This window comes from Geotrypetes seraphini, chromosome 5 (assembly GCF_902459505.1).
Source record: "Geotrypetes seraphini chromosome 5, aGeoSer1.1, whole genome shotgun sequence".
NCBI lineage: Eukaryota > Metazoa > Chordata > Amphibia > Gymnophiona > Dermophiidae > Geotrypetes > Geotrypetes seraphini.
Genome location: NC_047088.1, coordinates 155,828,520 through 155,847,125, shown reverse-complemented (window position 1 = coordinate 155,847,125; position 18,606 = coordinate 155,828,520). Strand labels below are relative to the sequence as shown.

The 18,606-nt window shown below is 39.5% G+C and overlaps 1 protein-coding gene across 1 annotated transcript in view; it reads right to left on the bottom strand.

Moving 5' to 3' along the window:
* LOC117361317 (aldehyde oxidase 1-like) overlaps positions 1 to 9,037 on the bottom strand; it is a 174,901-nt gene extending 165,864 nt beyond the window's left edge. Inside the window, exons 1-3 of the mRNA XM_033946482.1 lie at positions 8,909 to 9,037; positions 4,825 to 4,882; positions 1,882 to 1,978 (exon numbers count right to left, since the gene is read on the bottom strand). Coding sequence (XP_033802373.1) covers positions 1,882 to 1,978; positions 4,825 to 4,882; positions 8,909 to 8,962 — 209 coding nt within the window. The 5' untranslated portion in view covers positions 8,963 to 9,037. The remainder of the gene's footprint in view (positions 1 to 1,881; positions 1,979 to 4,824; positions 4,883 to 8,908) is intronic.
* Between the last annotated feature and the right edge of the window lie 9,569 nt (positions 9,038 to 18,606).

Sequence of the window (18,606 nt, the reverse complement as noted above, 5' to 3'; positions counted from 1 at the left end):
GGGGAGATGGAAGGAGAGGAGAGAGATCGGAAGGAGATAGAGATGCCAGACCATGGGATGGAGTGGGAAGGGAGGAAGGAAAGGAGAAGAGAGAGATGCCAGAGCTTAGGGGAAGGGGTGGAGACAAAGACTGGAAGGCAGTGATGGGGACATAGGAAGGAACACTACGGATATAGGAAGGGGCACTAAGGACATAGGAAGGAGGCACTGGGGGCACTAAGGACACAGGAAGGGGCACTAAGGACATAGGAAGGAGGCACTGAGGACATAGGAAGGAAGGAGGGAGGGAATAGAAAGGGACAATTGTTGGGTCTGAGTGCAGAAAGAAAGAAATGAAAGAAAGGATGCACAGTCAGAAGGAAATGCAACAAGAGACTCATGAAATCACCAGACAGCAAAAGTAGGAAAAATTATTTTATTTTCAATTTAGTTATCAAAATGTGTCAGTTTTGAGAATGTATATCTGCTGTCTATATTTTGCACTATATTTATCTATTTTTCTATAGTTACTGAAGTGACATTGCATATTTTAAAGTCATTTGCCTTGACATCTTTGAAACCCCCAAATATAAATGATAATTAACATTTTTTTCTGCGTATAGTGTGCTTTGTAGTTTTTTTAAATTTTAAGGTTACCATTATGAATTAATATAAAGATATTATGTGTACATGAAAAATGAATGGAAGAAATTGGGGTGGGATTGGGGGCGGGGCTAGGGTGGGATTGGGGTGGGGCTAGGGCGGGATTGTGGGCGGGACTGAGAATTAATAGATGTCCCCTTTTGATGAAAAAAATAAATGGTCACCTTAATCATAATAGACCAGATGACTTTAAATATTGTCACAAGCAGGGCAGTGCTGCGCCATCTAAAACGCCCATGTGCTCTAAGCAGACCCAGAAAGGGTCCTATATTCCTTGCCCAGAAGGTGCCAGGGCATCCCAAACCCACGAGAATGACAGGGATGTGGATAAATGTAAAAACTCTCCAATTGACAGGAGAGAAGTTAGCTATCAAACCAGTCCTTGGGTTGCAGTTTCCCAGGAGAAGAATAAGACAGCAACAACAGGGTCCATGCTAAATACACAAATGAAGCACCTGTGAGGAAAAACAAGCCTTATCAGAGTGTGCCCCTCTACACAGGGAGGAGAGTGAAGAGAGACAGGAGAGAGAAACCCAAACCTAAGCAGCAGGCTTGCCAGAGGGAGGACTTGGAGGAAAGTTCCAGCCTTCAGAAGAAGGCAGACATAGAAATGCTGAATGCTGCTGAGAATAATGGGGAGTCCTCATTAGAACAGCTCCAGCCTATGGATGTTACTCCTGAGTGGGCAAGTAATCCCCAGAATGGGGTTAGAGAGGAAGTAGCCATGGAGGTGCGCCACGTAAAGCTGATTAAAACAGTTAAGTTAGGCAACGGCAGGAGCAATCTAGGTACCTACTGGAGTCTAACTTTAGGCAGCCCTTATAGAATTTCCCCCTCTCTGCCTGGCTCGTAATTCTTACACTTTCCCCTCCCTATTTGCTGTTTCAGGGATTTCTTTTTTTTTGGGGGGGAAAGCATAGCTTAGGACCTTCCCGCCTCCCTACAGGACATAAAATGTCTAGTAGCGCTATAGATTACTCCTGCCGTGTCTCGAGAGACTATGGGAACTCACGGCAGTCATTTCCTATTGGCGATCTGCACAGTGCAGGAGTGTAGGAAGTTTGCTCCTGCCCCGAAAGCCCGCTAGATGCCGGGATGCTGGGGGGAAAGTGGGAGAGAGGCGGGGGTGGGTTAGAGCTGGACGAGAAGTTATTTGCGGTTTATCACGCTTCGTGGTCCGGCTCTGCCCTTATCCCCCGTGAATACCAAGGGAGAAGTGTATTTCATTTTCAAGGATACTGTATCTTCTTGGAAACAGGGTCAAATCTTGAGAGCATCACAGTGCAAGAACCACAACCACCTACTCCACAGCCATACTTTGTTCCTTTGAGATGAACTGGAGGTTGAGTAGTTAAGGAATATTGTCAGTTTTTTACAATGCTCTTCCTCTTAAAGTGTACTCAATGGTCAACCTGCTTCTCTAGAAAAATGAAGGGACTGCACGTAGAGAGCTAATGGGTTAATCTCATGTGGTGCTGGCACAAAGGTGCCTTAGTTAATCCTTCAACTTTGCACCTCCCTTAGGCTCACCTCTCTGACATTTTTAGAATTAAACTCAACAAGCATGATCACCTTAATACCACCAATCCCAGAATGATCCTATAAACATGCATAATTGGATATCATACTTTTAGATATTAAACGTTTGTGTGTGTGCGTGTTCGAGGGACTGCTGGAAAGTTCTCAGCCCAACCATGAAGAGAATGAGGTGGCGCTATGAAACTTACTGTACAAGTTATTCCAAACTATTCTTGATACTTTTCATTTCATTGAAATGAAAAGTGTGGAATAAGTTGTAAGTTTCATTGCTCCATATCATTGTCTTCTTGGTTGGGCTGAGAACATTTTAGCTATCCCTCATATGAATATCTATATACTTGTGTATAATTTAGCTCAATGCTTCTCAACTCGGTCCTGGAGTACCCCCCCTTGCTACAATGAATATGCTTGGAAGAAATTTGCATATAATGGAGGCAGTGTATGCAAATCAAGCTATTGTTCATTGTGGATATCTTGAAAACCTGACTGGCAAGGGGGTACTCAAGGACCGAGTTGAGAAACACTGATTTAGCTAATACTACAACAGAATGCCTATATGAAAAGTCCAACAAAAGCCCTACTTAACAGCTGCCATGTTATATTATATTATACTGGATTTCTATTCCACCATTACCTTGGCAGTTCAGAATCGATTACACTAAGAAGAAACCAGATAACATAGCCAAAAATTGTCAATTAGAATCATAATCTGATAAACCAAATTTGCAAAACAAAAAATGTTCTCACATTTTTCTGAAACTGCAGATAATGTCTCCATGATCCCAAAGAGAGAGGCAAGGTATTCAAGATGTCTGCCATTTGATATTGTATAGCTAGAGAAAAAAAATGCTTCCTCAATTTTAAATTAGTGTACCTGGAAAGTATAATAGAAACTGATTGCCATCATATGTACAGTCTGTGGCAAAGGGCTAGATATTGTGACAACCAAGTGGGAACCAGGTACAAGTACAGATGCATGCTAAATGCTACGAATCCCTTTGCCGGGTTCCCATGCTTGAACTGTCTGAGATACTGTTACAAAAAAAAAAAAAAAAATGCTAAAGCTGTGAGCTCCAATACTACAAATAAATGAAATACATAGGGAGTAACAAATATCTTGGGTGGAGGAAAAGACCTCAAGAGCTCAATGAAACAGAATAGCATTCATGTACTGGTCACATATTTTGAGCAATCATTGGTCAGAAAAACCTACCTCTTTTTATATTGAAAACATACCCTTTTATCCCATTATTCTATATGTTTTTTCTATTTTTTATCAATCTTCATGCAAGATGTCATATTTAAAGTCCTTCCCATGTATAAAAAGGGGAAAAGGGAACCACTAATAGGAAAAAAGGGTGTTTTCAATATAGAAAAGGGGGAGGTTTTTCTGAGCAATGATTGGAATATTTGACCCTTCAATTCCTTTATGTTGGAATACTATTAGACCTTGCTATTCGAGGGTTACACAGATATACAAATTATCGTTTCCCTCTTCTAGAGGACTTAAATCTGTTGGGAAGCTTAGCAAATCTATGGCGTTTAAACTGGTAGAAAATTGGAACAAACTTCCTGACTGTCAGATTGATAGGTCAGCTACAACAATTTCGGAAAGATCTAAAACTTGACTGTTCACACAATATCTTAAAGGCTTACCTACTGAAGTGCCGCAGTAATAGTATATTTCATTCTTTTAGTTTTCCATTCAATTTTATACCTTAATCTTAACTATCAGTGTTTTCCTGGATATGATGCATTAATAGCATTTTCATTCTTTAGGTTTATACTTTATGATATACTCTGATCTTACATAACATAACATAACATAACTTTATTCTTCTATACCGCCATAACCAAACGATTTCTAGGTGGTTTACACAGAAGAAGGCTGGACAATCAGTAAAATACAAATAGTTAAAAATACAACAGTTGCTTAGATATACTCAAAGTAGAGTTTTGCTAACAATAGTACCTACATGTAAGAAATAAATCTGTCAAACAGCGCTGACCTAATTTCTTTACGAAATGCACCATAAGACAACATAGCTTCACCAATGTATTTACCCAGCCAAAATTGCTGTTTACCTGCTTGAAATGTGAGAGTCTTATCCAAAAAAGTCTTGTAATTTTGTGAACCGAGTCAAGCTCCTTTGGGAGATGACCCGGTATATAAACTGAAGATTAGATTAGATTGCTCAAAATATGTGACCAGTACATGAATGCTATTTGGCTTTGCAGTTCTGTTTCACTGAGCTCTTGAGGTCTTTTCCTCCACCCAAGATATTTGTTACTCCCTATGTGTTTCATTTATTTGTAGTACTGGAGCTCACAGCTTTAGTATTTTTTTTTTCCATGAGTGGTGAGATACTGTTACTGCTATTACAACTTATCATTTCTATAGCACTGCCAGACTTAGGCAGTGCTGTACAGTACAATACATTAAGGGGACTTAAGAAACTGAACCTAGGCCTTCCCCATCTTCATGTGACATCACCATTGAGCCATTAGGCCAAACCAACGCAAGAACCTTAATTCCATGTCATTTGGGATGTTGTTTTCTAGCTTCCCTCCTGAATTTTATTGCTACAGTTGACTTTTGATTAAAGTCAATTTAGCTTGGGTATGTAATGTGATAGAGGATACGTCTTTTTCTCAGGTAGTTCAGCAGCATCATTTCAGGGTCTGCATGCTTCTCAATGACCTAAATAGTAACAAAGAAGAAAACTGCCATGGAGTGCTTAGGAGCTAAAGAAATAACATTCACCTCTTAAAGAATCATGAAAATAACTAGGTATTTCTAAGGAGTTGGGTTGCAATATCTTTGTTTGCATTATTGAGTATTATACTCTCTTCTCATGCTGGAATGCTTTCTCCTTTAAACAAATGTCAACGTGATTATACTATTAATATACTTGAGCAACCGATGGCTTGTTTCTGTACTGGTATAACATGAGGGCTGTGAGACTGTTGGCCCCCGTTCAGTTTTCTTCATCCCTGATTAAATCTATTCAAGTCAGTATCATTTTCCTTTTGGGTACTTTACTTATGAATTGGTCAGCTCTTTAAATTTCAAGGCCTCATGCTTGTTGTATTATGTTTTATTGTGGTAACAGCTGGTTTTCCCACAGTAGTAATGACTTAGGGCCAGATTCTAGAGGGTGCCTAAAGTTAGGCGCCTTACTTAATTGGCAAAATCCCCCTAACTGCCTCAAAAATTGAAAAAAATAAAATAAAATTTTGTGATAGGCACCTACCCGATTCAATAAAAGGTAGGCACCTATTGCAGGGTGCTTAGCAGCGCCTAACGCCTAAGTGGAATTTTTATGGACGGAGCATGACTTAGGAGCCGCTAAGCACGATTCTCCAACTTAGGCACCTGAAATGTAGGCCTTTAAAACCCTCACCGACAGTTCTAGCGCCTAAGGGCTCCTTTTATCAAGGCGCGCTACGGGGGTCAGCGCGGCGGACATTTCATCACGCGCTAACCCCCGTGGCAAGCCTAATAACTAACACCTCATCAATGGAGGCATTAGCAACTAGCACAGCAGGCAGTTGAACGCGTGGTATTCTGCGCGTTAACCGCCTACCGCACCTTGATAAAAGGAGCCCTAAGTTTTTACACATGATTCTGTAAACGGCACCTAAGTGTGATTGACATGCGGCTGGTACCATTTTTCTAGGCGCCGGCTGATTTGGGCACCGTTTACAGAATCTGGGCCTTAAGGTGTGTGTTGTTCAGTTACTTCCAATATAAAGTGCTTTTGTCACATGCACATTTGGATTTCTAAATCGAAGCACGTGGTGGGTTACAATTGTACTGTCATAGGAACATGATGACACATAAAGGCCAAATGGCCCATCCAGTCCGCCCATCGACAGTAACCATTATCTCTTCCTCTCTCTAAGAGATCCCATATGCCTATCCCAAGTCTTCTTGAATCGAGACATAGTCTCTGTCTCCACCACTTCTTCTGGGAGACTGTTCTATGCATCTATCACCCTTTCTGTAAAAAGTATTTCCTCAAATTACTCCAGAGCCTATCATCTCTTAACTTCATCCTATGCCCTCTCATTCCAGAGCTATCTTTCAAATGAAAGAGACTCGACTCATGTGCATTTATGCCAAGTAGGTATTTAAACTTCTCCATCATATCTCTCCTCTCCCGCCTTTTCTACAAAGTATAAAGATTGAGATCTTTAAGTCTATCCCCATACGCAAGATGAAGACCACACACCATTTTAGTAGCCTTCCTCTGGACAGATTCCATCCTTTTTATATCTTTTTGAAGGTGCGGCCTTGAGAATTGTACATAATATCCTAAATGAGGTCTCACCAGAGTCTTATAAAGGGGCATCAATACCTCCTTTTTCATACTGGCCTACTGTCATAGCCATTTACATCAGCTCTAGGGCTGTCTTCAACTTTTCTTTATTATTCCTTCTTATCTATTCTATTAAAACCTGGCCTTCCATTCTATGCTGGGAGGTTTTTTGTTGTGTGTTTGTTTTTTAAATAATTTTATTTTAATAATTCAACAATAAAGTTATTGAAGTACACAAGAGCCTTGTCATTTTGCATAACAAAAATAAAAAATTTAACTATACCAAACATTAATCTGTTTGACAAATAATTTTAAGACTCAATAGCAGTCCATACACTGGAGAGACAATTTCACACATCAGAAGGAGTGATTCATATTCCCAAAACTTTAAAGAAAAAGTAGGAAGTCATCCTCAATTATTAATGCACCAATCAATAGGATTCACCTGGTACACTGCAGAACTACCCCCTTTCCTTCTAAAAAGAACTGTAATTGGGAGGGCGCATAAAACACATAGAAATTTTGATCTAAATAGATCAAACATTTATAGCTGGGAGTTTTTATTGTACACCACTTTGTTATTATTTAAGGAAAGGTATGTCAAATAAAGTAGACCATAAACCATACTGCAGTTATGTCCTCTTTCCTGAAGCAGAAATAAATTAGTTCCTAGTATGTTAGGAATAGAATTTGGGTCTTAATTACTTGCCTTTCCAAACCTGTGCTATTCAGGTTCCCTACCTCATAGGGCTTACAATCTAAGAGGCAATTTTATATCAAGGTGCCTATAAAAATTTGAAAATTGTGCCTATTTTAATTTCTAAAGAAAATGTGTGTGTGTGTGTGTGTGTGTGTGTGGTCTATCAAAAAGAAGGGGGTATACCGGATAATTTCTATAAATTTATTTAACAGTTCATCTGCCCAGGTGTCTTCCTTCTTTTGAATAATTTGATATATCACTTCTATGCACCCATTATTTTTTATCATTCAAATAAATACCCCGTTTTAATTGCAAATCTACTCCCAAACAAATTTATTTGGAGGTTAAAGTATCATAAATAATGCATAGTTTTCAGTAAAGAGACCTCTTATAACATGGATGTTATTTCAAGTCTTCATCCTGAATGCATACGATGTAATCATTTACTTCAAAACCTCCTTTCTAACCATAAGTTAAAATTGAACCCTTAGTTAGTTTTTAAATCTTTATATCTTGTTTTTTCCTTAATTGTTTTCTTTTACTTTGCCTAATGTAGTTCTTGCCTTTTACCTTATGTTCTTGTTTGTCTGTGTTTTTAATAGTTTTAAAAAGTTTTTATAGTTATAGTTTGGTGACGTATTGTCACTTCAAACTTATATTTTAGCTAAAGTTTGTCCTCTGTTTTTACAAATTTGTACACCGCCTAGAAGGCGGATTGGGCGGTATAAGAAATTTTAAACAAACTTGAAACTTGATAATGCAAAAGTTGATCTGTTTTTTGTTGTTTGGCTCTTATAATGTGGAGCAGCATTTTAAAAAGGATGTGCAAACCTGCCTAGAGATGTCCAAGTAAGTACATCTGCATTTAGAATCTGCTGATGGAGATCTTCTTGTAAATAACTGCCCACATAGATGTCTCAGTAACAGGGCGTACATCAGGACACCATTTTGGAAGGTACGTAAATGACAGCATTCTAATAATTTACATGCAGAAGTGGGCACTTATGACATTGTCTCGAATACTGACTAGAGAAAATGTACATAGCACGCCATGATTTGATGGCACACACGTTGCCAGTGGGCATGCGTATGGATAGAATTTGGGTGATGCACATATGTAATTATAGAATTCTATCATTTATATCTGTGCTTACTAACATCTAGGCACAGCTATTTACATCAGCTCCTTAATGTAAGAACACATGGGGACAGTAACCCGTACTGCACAGTAGACGCAGCTACTTCCCCTCCTCTCCCCAAAGAAAGAATAAAGACTTGGGGAAAGAAACCTGCACTGTATTTATACCATTTATAGCATTTTCCGAATCTGTCCCGGTGGGCTCTCATTCTATCTAATGTACATGGGGCAAAGGGGGATTAAGTGACTTGTCCAAAGTCACAAGGAGCAAAAGGGATTAAGTGACTTGTCCATGGTCACAAGGAGCAGCGTGGGATTTGAACTCCAACCTCAGGGTGCTGAGGCTGTATCTCTACCACTGTGCCGGATATTGTCCTGGCAAGCCTATGGGGCAGACTGGATGAACCATATCAGTCTTTATCTGCCTCTGTCCATCATATTGCTGTGTGAACATGTTTATTTCCAGATGGACAGAGATGTACTGTAATATATAAAATGAAGTTGCGTTCTGCACAGAACAGTGACTACCTTCTAGATGCTGTAATAAATAAATGCCAGAGCTCTTACCTTCTTCCCATTCACATAGAAAACAAGCTCATCTGTCCCTTCTAGGCAAGGCATTATGTTAAAAACAACAAAAACAAAAACCAAACTGGTAAATCACCAAATGGGAGCTGCAGCTGCTATTATTTCCACAGGGTCAAAAACATCTGAGACTATAGTACAAACTGAAGTAGAAGGAGTTTCTAGCAGAAGTCTGGGTAGAACAGAGCAGGTTGGGATATATTTCTTCATATGCATAAACCCTGCTTGGCCACACCTCTGTAATGCTATGTAATGTATTACTATGGTAAGCTGAAGCAGGCTAAACAGGCTTAAGAGTCAATTGCCCTTGGGTAATGGGAGTGCAGGTCCTTAAACAAAAACTGTGAAACTTAGAAATCAAAGTTAGCTTGATTTATACTGTATACTCTGGTGAAAATATTCCCTCACTGGATAATAAGTTTAGATTCAAGCAAATTACAAGCTTCTTAGCCTTAAAGGAGGCTCTCCCTGATACTACAAGGAATCTATGTTATGGTAGGAAATGAACATTATGTAATTTCCACATATATGTATGTATGTGTGTGGGGGGGAGGGGGGTTCTGAGAACAAATAGTGTATAACCTCTGAACCATTACCTGAGGACACTATTTTCTTGGCTTTCTGGCTGAGATTGATAACCTGTACAATTTGAAGGGCCAACACCCAACTATTTGTACATATTTTGGTGCACCAAAATGTTATAAAGTGAGAAGGATTAAACTTCTGTTAAAGAAAAGAATGCCTGTCCAGGACTAGCTCTAAATTTTCTGTCATCCCATGCAATTTTTGACTGCTCCTCCCTATATATATATATATATATATATATATATATATATATATATTGTGTGTGTGTGTGAGATTTTTTTTACCCATATCTGCTTTTTGCAATTTTTTTTAAAAGAAAATTTGCTCTATTGATATCTTTATTTACAAAGTCTTTAAATGTCATAAAAACAAGGCTTACAGGAGGCATAGAAAACAGAAATTTTGAACAGCAAACTCCTCGCCCTCTCTTTCGTCCACCTTCTGACCCCTAACAACCTAGTACGAGCAGTTATTGTGACTACTTTTTAATGTGTGCAAAACAATTGTTATGTGCATTAATTTATAGGTTTCTCATATTAAATCAGGTTTGTGCCACTAAAATGTTTGAACCCAATATATAAATCCTGTATCTTACTGATGAATACTAAACAACTGTTATCTTTCAAACCACAGTAATAATGTCACTCAAAATTAAATATAAATAATATGTGAAGAGGTGCCCTTAGATTATTTTCACTCTCCCCTACACGCTTCAGTTAAAGAAGCTTTTGCCATTAGCCATTAAGCCTTTGGGGTGGGGGGTAAATGTTATTAATCTCTGTCATTGGGTCACCTCTATCATAGTACACTAAATAAAACATTTCAAAAAAATGTACCGTGACCTTATCTTAAAGTCAGGGAGACTGATAACAATAGTCCAATTCTTGTTGGGATTAAACTCCCCTAGTTTGCCCAATGATGAGGTTTCCTCTAAGGGGACTGCTTTGGGGACTTGTGTATTTGGCAACTTTGGTCCATCAAAATCAGCAATGCTCCTACTGCTCTGTCTTGAAACTACAAATTTTCAAAATGGTATGACAGATTTTGTACTCCGAACAGATTTTGTGTCCCCTAAAAATGACATCATTGAGAACAAAACTTTATTAACCACATGTACAGAATTTGAAGAGCATTTCAGCCAACTGTTGGAGGGCTGCAATGGAGGATGCCGAGGGTCGCATGTTGAAGACCACTGATCTATATGGTATATGTACAGAGTCTGGGGAAAAAAAGAGACCCCTTACCTAGTTTCAAAATAATATATAATTGTTTAAACATTTAGGGGCATATTCTATAAACAGTGTTCCAATTGTAGGCAGTGGTAAGTGTCCCACTGCTGTCTAACCAGTCAATCGGGACGCACATTTTCTAAGAAAACCCCCCAAGACATGCACTTACACTGTAGGCATTTGTCACTTGTCGCAGTTAAAGGAGATATGTCAGAATACTTAAGTTTGCCCAAGGCTGGGCGTGGGTGTAGTTTTGCCCAGAAGTGCGACAGATGCCTGAAATGTAGGCCAGCAAAAAGCTGGCCTACATTTCAAATAGTTGTGGCTGCTGTGCTGATCAGGTAAAGGAAATCCCCCTGCCGCAATCAGCTGAGCAGCCACAGCAGGTAACCCCCCTGTGATGGACAACAGGAGGGATGCCCACTCCCTCCCACGCTCGAACCCCTCTCACAGCAGTGGAGCAGGAGGGATGCTCAATCCCTTCCGCCCCCAAACTCTTCCACAGCAGCGGGGCAGGAGGGATGATATAGTAGCACAAATGATGAAAGAGATGGATAGCCATATTTTAGACAGCTGTAATGTAATCTTATGCTTGATTAGACACTATTAAATAAGGAATTACAGTAATCAAGCCTACTCGTGATGAGTATGTGTAGTAGCATATGAAGTTCAAAAATGAAAATAAAGACCTACTTTGTCCAAATGAATGCAACTAGCAATAAAAATGGAGGATATAGTGATGTCTGTATGTATGTTTCACAAAATGAAGGGGAAAAGACCTCAAACGCCCAGGTGTTTAAGTGTTTGTTAAAACACCTTCATGGGCTGTGAACATCATCACTGGTCAAAAAACCCCTTGGTTTGCTTTATTTACTTGTGTGTATATATCACTTATATTTATTATTTATTACTTTTTGTAGAAAAATCAAATTGCATCTCTTTAATGCATATATAATTAATTCATGCTCAAAACACTTCACTACATCCTCCATTTTTGCTGATGGTAGCTTATGAAGGACATATTTTGTTAACAAAATATGAACAGCCCTAGTTTGCTGGAGGGCAAAGAAACACAACTTGATTAGAGAAGCAATATGGGGTTCAAAAGAGTTCTGTGCCTAGAATGACTCATAAGAGTTGTAGCCAAAGTTGACTGGCTTCCCTTTTAGAAGAGATAAGGACAAGGTAGCAGAGGAGCTTCTCACTCACATAATCCAGATAAATGCCTGGCTAAGAACCAGCTGATTGGAGAGGGGTGTTCACAAAGCTACGATATTAAATAACACATTTTACTACAGTGATATTTATTGTAGGAGTCAACAACCTGATATGGTTAGTGACTCCCATAGTAAAGTTGTATTAACACCCCAAGCTTATATTGTCCGCCCCAGTCCCCATCCCTGGTACCTACCAAGATGTTCCCTACTGTTTAATGGAGGAGAAATCCCAAATTGCTCCTGCCTCTTTGAGCATCTGTGCCAAAATGGCATTAGTCAACCCCTAGTGCTAGTCCAATCCAATCCAATCCTATTTTTAGTTTTATATACCAATTCATCCCTCGGAAAGGGCTTGACTTGGTTAACAACATTTTCATAAATCGAGTAAAGAATGAAAGATAATCTCTACTCCGACCATTAGTTTGAAACGGATGAATGTGTTAAAGATTTCTGAGATAAGTGAGTTTTTAACATTTTCCAAAAGGTTGGTAATTGAGAAAGCAATCTAACCTCAGACGGAAGCTCATTCCAAATGTTTGCAAATGGGAAGACAAAAGATTGGCATAAATTGGATATAGTTTTGATTCTCTTCATAGTAGAAAAGCCAAGTTTATATTTCTGAATACTTCTGGAATTAGATGGTGTGCATGAATTGAGAAAGACAGGAACTAAAGGGGGAAAAAAGTCCCATATAGAATTTTAAATATCACACTAGCACATTTAAATTGAATTCTCCAGTAGACACAAAGCCAATGAAGTGCCTTAAATAAAGGGGTCAAGCTGCCAAGCAACAGTACACTGTCTTATTTGGCAATTTGTGATAATACTGCTAGGAGTCAATTAGCACCATTTTGACCTAGTTACTCAATGGGGCAGAAGTAACTGAGGGTCGTTCTGCCTGCCCACTGGATGTTAGGGAAAGCTCTAATAGGTGCCAGAGTGGGGATCAGAGGAGTCATGAGGTAGATGAAGTTGTATGACAGGGAGATTGAGGGGGTGGTGGGTAGGAGGGGATATTTGTTTAGGGTGCTGGAATTTTGTGATGATTTATGTCTTGGATATTAGGGGGGGGGGGGAGAGAGGTTAGATGGTGCCAAGATTGCTCCCCATGTCAGACCATGAGTTTCTGACCAGATGCTTCTGAAAAGGAAAGATGACCACATCTGAAAGCTAGCATTACCTTTTCACAAATATTGCAGCTTGCAAGGTTAAATATAAGCTGCATAATAATGAGGTGCATTGCATATTTTGCTTCTCATTATTGTTTTGCATTGCATTGCACTGTCAAAATGTGTGTTAAGAACAAATAATTTACTTTTGTGCTAGTTAACATACATTATTTTGCAAGTTAGTAGCTAACCCTCTTAAACAGGTAAAATTATTGGCAGCATTTTGCATTGCTTCCAAAAGCCCACACTAACTTTTTTACTGTAAATATTTTATGTCATAATGTTTTTCTATCAATGCAGGAGAACCTTAAATTTGGACTCGGTACTCTTCTGTTTTGTCTTTTCTTTCTTTCCTTGTGTGTATAACTTTTCCATGTGACAAACACACTGTCACCAGCTTGCTAGCAAATATTTGGAACAGACTGAGGACAAATAATATATAGTATTACCGGTACCTTAGCTGAAGCTCAAAACAAATATCATTTGAATAGGAACTGTTTTACAGGGAAAGTTCTAGATTTTCAAGTCTCATCCATAGTTTACTAGGGTCCTTCAGGTGAGAATTTCAGTGTCTATCACCATATACTCTGTTTTTCAAAGTTGTTCAGACCAATAATGCATGTTACTACATTACAGTTTACATGGTTTGTTAGATTGCCCCACCTGTGCTTCTATTCTCTCCACAAAAATGTGTTGTCTTCAGCAGTGGTAGTTTTAATGATCAGATCATCATCTTGTTGTGCAGTGGAATTTATTTAAGCATTTATTTAATTATTTAAGTATTTATATACCACTTATAGTCTAAGGGACTCATAATCGAAACGGAAATACGCCTAAAAACCGGCCTAAATCAGCACTTGGACGATAAGTGAGACAAGTCGTCCAAGTGCCAACAATCGAATCAGGTTTTAGACGTATCTAAAAACGACTTAGGCCTTCACAGTGTTGCAGTACGCCCAGAGCTAAAAGGGGCATTTCAGGAGGAGTGGTGAGGGTGGGATTTTGGCGGGATATGGGCCATCCTAGACTTAGTCGTACTGCATGTATAATCGAAAGTTTAACAACACTGCCTAAACGGAACTTGGACGTTGTGACTTAGACCATCTAAAACCAGGTCTAAGTCATAAGAAGGTATCCAAAGTGACCAGATAACCACTGCAGGGACAAAGTACAGACCCTAAACACTCCCCCAGTGATCACTGACCTCCCCCCCCGCCATAATAATAATAAAAATGTCATATATCTGCCTCCAGCATATCAGCACCTGGCAGCCTGGCATAGGAAAGCCTAGTAGAGTTGGCTTAAGTGGTCTGGGGGGTGGCCTAGTGAACCATGGAGAGGAGGACCCAAGCCCATAAGCCACTCTAACCACTGCATGCATAATGAAACATGTGCACCCCTCCAAAACCCCCCCAAACCCTTATGCACTGCCATATAAGTGGCACCTGCAGCCATGAGGTGCTATTGGGGTGGTAGACAGGTGGGTCTAGTTGGCTCTGGTGTTTTGGAGGGCTCACCATGACCTATAAGGTTGTTGTGGAGAGATGTGTATGTGGCACCCATTTTGTGAAGTTCACAGCAGTGCCCTGTAAGGTAGCCCGCTACTCTAGTGCAAAGTTTGGGTGTCCAGTCCATCACTTTGCTGACCCCGCCCACATCCAAAAGTTCTTTTTCTAGGCATTTTTGACTTGGACAAATTTTTGGATGAAAATGGGGTATAAAGATGGACGACTTAGCGGTCTGGATGATCAGACGGCAGGACGTACAGTTAGACAATTTTCGAAAAAAAAAAATATATATATGTTGGACGCATTTTTCAAAAATAGACCTTTTCCCATGTCCGACTTTGGGCGACTAGTGACTTAGGCCCAAAATGGACTTAGATGTGTCTTTTGATTATGCCCCTCCACGTGGTTTACATGCAGGTACTCAAGCATGCTTCCCCGTCTGTCCTGGTGGGCTCACATTTTGTCTAATGTACCTGTAGCAGTGAGGGATTAGGTGACTTGCCCAGGGTCACAGGGAACAGCATGGGATTTGAACCCACAACCTCAGGGTGCTAAGGCTATAGCTTTAACCACTGCGCCACACACAACTAGTCTCTACACATAACACAAGCAAACCACTCAGTGGGGATGACAACAAAAGCTACCAGCAGATGTCTGAAAAAGTATTTATTGTATTCTTCAATGACTTGCATGAGCTATGTTTTGGTTATGGAGCCTGCAACAGGAATCTAAAATATGAATTACATTCTAAAATAAATATAACAGAGACACAGGCGGGGTCAACAAAGTGATAGTAACACAGTAAATGACAGCAGATAAAGACCTGAACGGTCCATCCAATCTGCCCAACCTTACATACTCCATAAATTAATTTAATTTAAATGGTCCTTTTTTTTTTTTTTTTTTTTTTATATTTCTGGGCCAGAAACCCAAAGCCCTGCCTGGTAGTTCCATCTACTGAAGTCTCCATCAAAGCTCACTCCAGCCCATCTTAATCATCCCAGCCATCGAAGCTCTTCCTAGTCTGTCCTCAACTGAAGGTCCATATATGGGACACAGACAGTGCAAGCCTGCCCAGTACTGGCTTAGTTCCTTCAATGTATACCCATTATTTTCTGATTAGAGATCCTCTGTGTTCATCCCACACTTGTTTGAACTCTTGTCACTGTTTTCTTCTCCACCACCTCCCTCGGGAGTGCATTCCACACATCAACCACCCTCTCCATAAAGAAGAATGTCCTAACATTACATCAATCACAATAGCAAACCAAATAAAAAATATAGAAATAACATATTGGATTTGGTCATTTAGCATGCAAAGGATGATTATATATTGTTTCTTTATAAAAATTTTACCTTCTTCTAATGTGGACTTGGCATAAGTCTTATTTTGAAATTATAAGCTTTGTTATTTTTTCCTTTTGCTTTTCCTGATCTTTGTTATTGATGTAACAAATATTAATAAAATATAAAAAAATTATAGAAATATATGATAATCAATTTAGAATGTATAAAATATGGATTATAGAAATAAAATGTAATACAAATAGAGTGAAAACTACCAGTCCTGACCCAGGCAATCACTACATTAGTGTAACAACAAAAAACTAACATCATATTGGATATAGATCAATAAATAGAGACCAATTGTTAACGTTAAAACTATGATCAAAAAAGAAGAAATGAGATAAAGCCTTCAGTCTGCATCAAATTCTGCAAATGCTAAAAAATCAAGCCTATGATCTACTGCAATTTCTAAAATAACAGGATTATAAAATTTAGATATAAAAAGTCTGCATATGAATAATATATCAGATGAACAACAACTTCAGATAAAGATGTCAAACATCCAATGGCCTGTTGTTGATACAGAACTAGGACATCAGAAGATCCCATCTGTCTCTTTAGATGTTTGATCCACTATAGCCCATCACGATCCCTTTGATCAGCCCATCAAGTAGTCCCTAGATATCATAAGATCATTCACGAACACATCAGGCAATCCTCTTTTATAATTCAGGGCCCCTGGCTGTGGAGCTCTTTATCACAGTCCCTATGGTTGCAAACTTCCTTAGATAAATTAAAAACTGAACTTAAAACCTTTCTGTTCCAGGATGCTTACTATTAAGTCCTCTTTCCATATGTGACCTTTAGCAGTTGGGCTTGGATGGTAATGCAATACACCGTCGTGTGTTTTCCACCCCACTCCCCCTTTTCTAGCAGCATTGTAGTTCTCCCCTCTTACCTTAACTGTCACATCAGTCTTTTTTTGTCACATATTATAGGGATTTTTTTTCTATTTTTATTCATGTTTAAACTGTAAGTCATTCTGAAGGTTTCCAAAGGGCAGGATAGTATATCCTAAAGAAACTTGATTCATATATGAATAAGTAAATAATTAAAACTGACACAGAAAAAATAAACAGAAAATTAAAAAATGGCAAAACTCAAATAACGTGTGTATAAAATAATACCCCCATGAACGCCTACTTCGGAAACTGAAGAACCATGGGGTGGAAGGAGACATACATAGATGGATAAGAAATTGGTTGGCGAGTAGGAGTGAAGGGCCACTACTCGGACTGGAGAAGGGTCATGAGTGGTATTCCGCAGGGCTTGGTGCTCAGACCACTGCTATTTAATATATTTATAAATGATCTGGAAACAGGGACGAAGTGCGAGATAATAAAATTCATGAACGACACCAAACTATTTAGTGGATCTCGGACTAAAGAGGACTGCGAAGAATTACAAAGGGACTTGAACAAACTAGGGGAATGGGCGACGAGATGGCAGATGAAGTTCAACGTTGAGAAATGTAAAGTACTACATGTGGGAAGCAGAAACCCAAGGTACAGCTATACAATGGGAGGGATGTTATTGAATGAGAGTACCCAAGAAAGGGACTTGGGGGGTAATGGTGGACATGACAATGAAGCCGACGGCACAGTGCACAGCGGCCACTAAGAGAGCGAATAGAATGCTAGATATAATCAAGAAGGGTATTACTACCAGAATGAAAGAAGTTATCCTGCCGTTGTATCAGGCGATGGTACGTCCGCATCTGGAGTACTGCGTCCAATATTGGTCGCCGTACCTTAAGAAGGATATGGCGATACTCGAGAGGGTTCAGAGGAGAGCGACACGTCTGATAAAAGGTATGGAAAACTTTTCATACGCTGAGAGATTGGAAAAACTGGGACTCTTTTCCCTGGAGAAGAGGAGACTTAGAGGGGATATGATAGAGACTTACAAGATCATGAAGGGCATAGAGCAGGGGTAGGAAACTCCAGTCCTCGAGAGCCGTATTCCAGTCGGGTTTTCAGGATTTCCCCAATGAATATGCATTGAAAGCAGTGCATGCAAATAGATCTCATGCAAATTCATTGGGGAAATCCTGAAAATATGGCTCTCAAGGACCGGAGTTCCCTACCCCTGGCATAGAGAGAGTGGAGAGGGACAGATTCTTCAAACTTTTGAAAAATAAAAGAACCACAGGGCATTCGGAAAAGTTGAAAGGGGACAGATTCAAAACAAATGCTAAGAAGTTCTTCTTTACCCAACATGTAGTGGACACCTGGAATTCGCTTCCAGAGGGTGTAATAGGGCAGAGTACGGTACTGGGGTTCAAGAAAGAATTGGACAATTTCCTGTTGGAAAAGTGGATAGAGGGGTATAGATAGAGGATTACAGCACAGGTCCTGGACCTATTGGGCCGCCGCGTGAGCAGACTGCTGGGCACGATGGCCCTCAGGTCTGACCCAGCAGAGGCATTGCTTATATTCTTATGTTCTTATGTATGTGAAAGCTTATAAAAGACTTTTAAATAATGACATATAAACGTCTCTGGTGAAAAACAGAGAAACCTAAGCCCAAATATGTCCAACGTGAGGATCACCTTTGCAGACTTCATTTTCTGTGTTACTAAATAAACTATCTTGACTGAGGTCTTTGTTCTGCTGGTTTTATCAT